Source organism: Vicugna pacos, chromosome 13, assembly GCF_048564905.1.
Source record: "Vicugna pacos chromosome 13, VicPac4, whole genome shotgun sequence".
Lineage (NCBI taxonomy): Eukaryota > Metazoa > Chordata > Mammalia > Artiodactyla > Camelidae > Vicugna > Vicugna pacos.
Window position 1 is genome coordinate 37,820,476 of NC_132999.1, and position 6,636 is coordinate 37,827,111.

Genomic DNA, 6,636 nt, shown 5'->3' on the forward strand with positions numbered 1-6,636 from the left:
CTGAAGGAAACAGGCCCAGAGAGGCCTCTGACTTGCCCAAGGCTACTCAGCCTTAAGCAGGTCTTTTACCTCCCAAACAATAGAAGGGACACCCTCCACCGGGTTAGCTGTAGGCAGGCAGGAAGTCAGGGTCTCCTCCAAGGAAAGGGAGGGTTTTGCTCATGCAACCTCTCCCTCTAAATTCTCAGACCTGTGGCTCAGCCAGTGAGGGAAGGGGGCTGGGGGGTACTTGGGGGATGACTTGAGGTAGTCCATCAGGACTGGGAGGGATCCCTGGGGGCTGCAGAGGAGCCTGGGGACTCCGGGAGGTGTTCTAGGCACAGAGGGAGGAGCAGGGGCCTTCCCTCCCCGCCTCATTCTCCCCTCCCCTCATCCCCCCCACCGCGGAGGCTAGGGCGGGCCAGGCGCCCTGGGAGAAGGCGGTGTCCCTGGCTCCCGGCCCACCCACCGGTGCAGCGGAGCAGGGCTGGACGGGCAGGGGCGGGGCGCATTTGGTGTTATAAGAGTCAGCCAGGGCACCGAGGCAATGAGCTATCAACTCAGCTTGGTAGCAAGACGCTGGCAACAGGCACTCTCCCTGCTCCGGTTCAGCCTGCACGCTCCACCACCACCATGGTTGCCGTGCCCACCGCCTGGTGCTCCATCGCTCTAGCCCTGCTCGTGGCCCTGCACGAAGGTAAGCCCCCTACCCTTGCTTCTTCTGCTGCAGCAGACCCGGAGTCTGTCCATCTCTCTCTCCCCTGGGGCTGCCATGCCCCTCAAGTCAGCTGGGGGCACACAGGGGCAGGAGTCTAGCTCAGCGGCAGCCGTAGCTGCAGGGGGCTGTACAATTAGAGGCGCTGCAGGCGCAGAGCAGCTGCTGGTCCTTTCCACCCAGAGCTGCTGGGGCTTCCCCGGGCTGGCCTGGAGCTCCTGAGCTTCCTCAATTATGCAAGAGGAGGAGCCCGGCGGGTCCTCCATCCCAGCTGTGCCAGGCGCCCTGACCCACCTCTCCACCTCTCTCTCCCTCCTGTGCATGCAGGCAAGAGCCGAGTTGCTGCCACCCCAACTCCAGAGCAGCCAGCACCCTCGCCCCGTGCCCGAGGCTCCCACCTACGGCCTCGCCGTTGCTCCTGCAGCTCCTGGCTCGACAAGGAGTGCGTCTACTTTTGCCACCTGGACATCATCTGGGTGAACACTCCCGGGTGAGTGTACCGTGGGGATCCAGGTGGGGCTGCCGGGGCTGGGGGTAGGGGGCTGCTGGCATGCCGGGGAGCCCCCGGCACAAGGCAGCTCTCCCTGAAGGCATTGCACTAAAAGCAATAGCTATCAGTTATGGCTTCAACACCCACGTGGTGGCCGCCTGAGCAATAGAGAGGGCTGTCCCATGAGAATCCTCACAGTAGCCTGCTAGAATGTGCTGACTCTGTTTCCCAGATCAGGGTACTGAGGCTCAGAGAGGTTAGGTGCCTTTCCCAAGATCACACAGGAAGGAGTAAATGGTAGATGAAGACTCCATCCTAGTCTGAGTATGCCAGAGCTCACGGCGGCTCTGCCCGTGCTGCCTCTTCGTGATCTTCCAAGAATAATACAATTTAACACCCGTGTCTTGACTGCACCAGGCCTTATGCCAAGCACTGCTTGTCTGTTGGCATCTCTCATGTGTCCCCCATCCTCCCCATGAGGCAGGTACTGTTGTTGTCCCCAAATGACAGATGAGAAATCTGCCCCCTGTCACCTGGCAGAGCTGGGGTGGGGGCCCAGTGCTTTCTGTTCTGTCTGCACCCGTACTGCCTCCGGGCCACTGCATACTTTAAGTTGAAGTTTCTGTGTGTTTGTGTTTTTTTTTCCTTCCCCAAATTGCAAGAGACAAGAGAAGCCCGGCACGTAAGCGTATGTGGAGCTAATCCGCATCCAAACACTGGCTCGGGGCGGGAACCCTGCCAGTCCCTGCGTGCTGGGTCTACCTGGAGTCATTACAGCTCCAACCACATCGTCTAAAATTAGCTCTGGCACCTGAAGGTGCTGGTCCAACTGGCCACAGGATCCCTGCCCTGCCCGTGGCTCACCTGGGCCAGACTAAATCTGAAATCAGTCTCAGCCGATTTCACACACACATACACATGCACACATGCACACACACACACACCCCCCATCATTTTTAAGTCAAAGCCCTAAGAAACATTTGTCACCCTTCCAGGCAAGTGGTGACCAGGTAGGGGCAGCTTAACAGTGAGCCTGTGAGCCTGTGTGTTTACTTCTGTGAGATGGCATTTCTGCCCCTCCTCCAGGACAAGCTGAGGGTCTTCTCTGAGAACAGGGGGACTAGCCTGGCTCCACCAGCCCAAGTTCCTGTCTTGGAGGGGGGAGGGGCAGGGAGGACTCCCCACATGGGGAGGGAGCATAGCTCCCACACCCTCTTCCCCTTGCTGGGAGTCTTACTGAGTAGTGCCGGGGGAGTTGGGGTGGGGTGTGGGTGAGGGGAAGCAGAGGCCCAGAGAGGGGAAGGATCTTGTCCTGGGCTGCCGGGCACCTAAGGAGGAGGCTGTGGTGGGTCTTCTTGAGGTCAGGGGCTGGTTACCTTTTACTGTCATGCTGGTGACATGGGTGGCCATCCCAGTGTGCAGTGTGGACAGTCCCAGCTTGCCGATGGTCCTGGTTTATCTAATCTCTCTCTCTCTTTCTCTCTCTCTCTCTCTCCACCCTACACTACTACCTTGCTGGCTGCCCGCCCACAGACAGACAGCTCCTTACGGCCTGGGAAACCCGCCAAGACGCCGGCGCCGCTCTCTGCCAAGGCGCTGTGAATGCTTCAGTGCCAGGGACCCCGCCTGTGCCACCTTCTGCCATCGAAGACCCTGGTGAGTGGGCACCCAGCCTGCAGGGGTCAGAAGTGGCTGCGGGCCTGGGTCTGCCCTGCACAGCAGGGTGTGGGGAGGCCAGCAGAAGGGCAGGGTGGGTAAATAGCGGAAGGCAGGGTCCCAGGGGCCTTAGGTTGCCCTGTGTCGTTGGGCACCATTCCGTCCTGCAGGGAACCGGTCCCCCTGAGTCCCCAACTCTGCCCAGCCCTGGGGGCTTCTGAGAACATTACATCCTCACTCTTGGGCAGGAAGAGTTCTCCCCAGGTGACAGCTGAGGCAGCTCAGGCCCATAGAGGGGACAAGACTCCTCCTGTCAGGCCACAAAGCTAGTCAGACAGAGAGCTGGGCCTTCAGCCTTGTCCACGGGGCATTGAGTTTGCACCTGAGGCTCAGGGGACTTGAGAGGTTTCTTGGTGAAGTAACGTCCACGGCACCATCCCAGAGTGGTCACAGAGCTGCTGGGGGCCTTTGCCAAGTCTCTCAACTTTCTGGGCCTCAGTTTTCTCATCTGTCAAAGGGGTGGGGAAGTGTTCCTTCCCTCCTCCATTTGGAGCATATGCGAAAGCAGAAACTGGCTTCACAATCCCCAGCCTCCTGTTCCCATGATGGTTTACGAGAAACTCCTCCCCGGGACTCCAGTTATGGCTCCACCCCTGCCTCAGTTTCCCCTGAAAAGGGCTAGGCTCAGCTGCAGGTGGCTGGATTCTGGGAAGACTGGCCCCTCAGCTGCCTCTTTCTGAGGCTAAGAACACATTCCCGGTAGCTCAGTTTCCTCTGTCCCCACCCCATCTGGGAAAGGAGGGGTGCCAGGTGCACAGGGTGGAAATGGATCTGCTTCTGAGGGCAGGGAGGGGTGGGGAGGGGGCTGGGCCGGGCCTGCAGCCAGCTGGCCTTGGAGCCCTGGACAGCCCCTCACTTGGGCCCTAATTCTGTTCATTCAGGACTAAAGCTATGGCAGTCCCAGGCAGTGGGTCCCCTGCAGATGTGTTCCAGGCCAGCAAGACATGGGCCCCAGCTGGCAAGCTTCTTCAGCAGCTGAGGTGAGGGGCACCTCCTGTATACCTCACACATTTCCCTTTTTCTCCATGGGGACCCCTCCACGGTTCCCCATGGGGCAGCCATGAGAACCTCAGAGGAGCGAAGGTGTTTGCCCGAGGTCACACAGGCAGTGTGGCACCTGGTTGACTCCAGAGCCTTGTTCTTAACTGCTATGCTCTTTGTTATGACCAGGCCTGGAAGTAGACTTTTCTGGGGGGTGGGGGTGAGAGCTTGTGACCGTGGAAGGTCCACAGGCATTCATTCAGGCCGTGTCTGAATCAAGCATCTCCCACACATGGGGTCCAGAGGGGCCGACTACCGGGCCTGCTCCCTCCTCGTGTCCCAGAATGGAACGCCTCCCTGGTGGCCCCAGCATGGCTCAGCTTGAGGCTCAACACATAGGAGGTACCTGTGAACATCTGTCCAACCCGACTGACTTAACACCAGAAACCCCACATCCAGCCATGCAGCACAGTGGCTAAAGGATCAGCTCCTGGGCCAGAACTCCCTTATTTGAACCCCAGCCCTGCCACGAACAAACTTTGTGACCTTGGTCTTGTCACTTGACTTCTCTGGGCTTCCAGGTCCTATTTGTGAATCAGGGACGACAGTGCCATCCATCTCAGGGGTTTATCGTAGGTGAGACGGGTTGACATACATGATGTGCCTGGCATATGAGAGATTGGGAGATCTTAGCCATCCCGCCTTTGTCCCTGAGGGCTCCTCAGGACTGGACAGTGCCGGGGCCCAGCCTGGCCCCTCAGGGACTCCCATCTTCATGAGCAGGCAGAAGCAGAGGAGAAAAGGCAGGAGAGGGGGATAGGCAGGACCCACCATATACTTAGGAACTGTCTTAGGATGAAAAATATTCAAGATAGGACTTTGCAAGTGCGTGGCACTTCATAGCAGGCAAAGAGAGTGCTTTGCTAACCTGGACTCATCATCACACCAGTTCAGGCCTGTTTTATTATATGGACCAAGAAAGGGGCTCAGAGAAGTTGAGACCCTTGCTGGGAACCAAAGCCAGCCACCCAGCTTGCAGGCTAAAACAACTTGAGCCAGGGTGAGGCCACCCAGATTACCCCAGAGTCCCAGCCAGGGTCTCAGCCAGAGTCAAAGGGCAGCTAGGACCCATATATGTCCAGGTGGAACCACCTTGAGCTGGACCTTGCAGAATGGGAAATTTGGGAGGTGGAGTTTGAGTGGGGAGAAGGTAAACAGCCTGGAAGTCTGGACAGCGGTATGGGAGTGGGAAGGCAGGTCAGGGGAGACCCCCTGGGCCGTCCGGTTGCTTTGATGGTACTGGATGCTGAACATCGATTTTGTCAAAGCCCCTGTGGGCAGAGAAGCTTCCAGGCCTGGTGTGGCCTATCCCTGATGTGTAGACCTGACCTTGTTTTCAGGGTCAGCTGTGGCCACCCTCTGACCCTACAGCCACGAGGAAGGGATCCAGCCCTTATTACTGCGCCTCTTACAGGGAACTCTCAGATGGTCCATATCTCCTGAGATGCTAAACTGACCTCTCTTCAATTCCAGGGTTATTTCTGCTGCCAAGATCCGTTCTGCTAGGCAACAGCCAGAGGGAATGAGGGAGCCCAGGCCTACACACTCCAGGTGGAGGAAGAGATAGTTCTGGAAACTGGAGGAACTTTGGGAAGGAAGCCTGAGTGGAGACAGGAGGAGAGAGGCGTCCCAGTGCTTGGAGACCCTCCATCTGTTTCCTGGGCCAGAAAACCCACCTGCCGGGATTGGTGCGAGCTCCGGCCTCCTCGCCCTGGAGAAGGAGCCTCCTTCAAGGCAGCTCAGTGCCCTCACACTGCCCAGGAAAGCCTTCAGCCCCCAGGCTGCAGAGCGGCCTCTCACGCTGACCCTGGCCCCGTAGCCCTGCTGAAAGAAACGAGTGGGGCGTGCACCAGCCTGGAGGCCACGTCCGGAGAGGTGTCGTGTCTGTTGGCCGCAAACCAGGAGTGATGTGTAGTAGTGGTTGCTCCCACCTACGCCCGCCCTGGAGGCTGGATGGGTCTGCCCGGGGCTGATGTTCCAGTCGGCCCCCATCTGTCCCCTCCAGCTCTCCCTCCCCAGAGTCCTTGTACCCTTTTACCCTGGGGACACTCCTGGTGAGATGGGCCTGCTCTCCTTCACTTGTCTGTATATAACTTATTTGCTTTAAGAACTTGGAAAATTTTGATTATTTATTTTAATGTATTTTTTTAGACTCTCAGTTACTTACCTGCCAATTTGTGTTTGTAATAAACAGTGAAATGGTACTCTGGTATTTTGTCTTGGCTGAGGCACTTCTCCAAAAGGGACTACTTGGAAGTTAAGAGAACACAGGAAGGGGGAGAAAAGGGCTGGGGGCAGGTGGCTGGAGCCTGAGTTCCTTTCCCCCGTGCCCCTGCTGGGCATCTCTGGCTGCTAAAACACCCTCTCTGGGCTTTTGCCTCTCATGCCAGGACAGATATTTGCAGCTTTGATATCCAGGGTTCTGGGAACTATGTTTCCATCAGGCCAGTAACCAATGCCCAGGCCTTCCCTAAGAGCATGTTTGGAAGGAGCCAAGCCCATGGGAGGGCCATTACCCACTTCTGTTCTGGTAGTGCTGTCCCAGCAGGGGCCACCCACGATGACTGGAACAAATCTATCCAGTGAGGGCTAGGGTTGAATGGACTCTGAGGCTGTGTGCAGCCCTAGCAGCCAGTGATGGGCATTGTAGTGAAGCCACAGCTTGGCCTTTGTCCCTCAGCCTCCCTGGTGGCCC

General features: G+C 57.8%; 1 protein-coding gene across 2 annotated transcripts; it reads left to right on the forward strand.

Moving 5' to 3' along the window:
* Window positions 1–530: 530 nt before the first annotated feature.
* On the forward strand, window positions 531–6,145 carry EDN2 (endothelin 2). 2 transcript variants are annotated; one of them, XM_006215840.4, is made up of 5 exons: window positions 531–676; window positions 1,022–1,184; window positions 2,718–2,840; window positions 3,782–3,880; window positions 5,415–6,145. In XM_006215840.4, exons 1-5 carry the CDS (start codon window positions 613–615, stop codon window positions 5,506–5,508), a joined length of 543 nt encoding a protein of 180 aa, XP_006215902.1. In that variant the 5' UTR covers window positions 531–612; the 3' UTR covers window positions 5,509–6,145. The 2 variants fall into 2 exon arrangements, with proteins under 2 accessions (XP_006215902.1, XP_072831910.1); XM_072975809.1 differs by lacking the exon at window positions 3,782–3,880.
* The last annotated feature ends 491 nt before the right edge of the window (window positions 6,146–6,636 follow it).

What these genes read in the sequence shown, in the direction of transcription:
- EDN2 (XM_006215840.4), top strand. Translation starts at nt 613, where the DNA reads ATGGTTGCCGTGCCCACCGCCTGGTGCTCCATCGCTCTAGCCCTGCTC. An exon ending in TTCTGCCATCGAAGACCCTG is followed by an intron (nt 2,841 to 3,781) that starts GTGAGTGGGCAC and finishes CTGTTCATTCAG; the next exon opens with GACTAAAGCTATGGCAGTCC. An exon ending in AAGCTTCTTCAGCAGCTGAG is followed by an intron (nt 3,881 to 5,414) that starts GTGAGGGGCACC and finishes CTTCAATTCCAG; the next exon opens with GGTTATTTCTGCTGCCAAGA.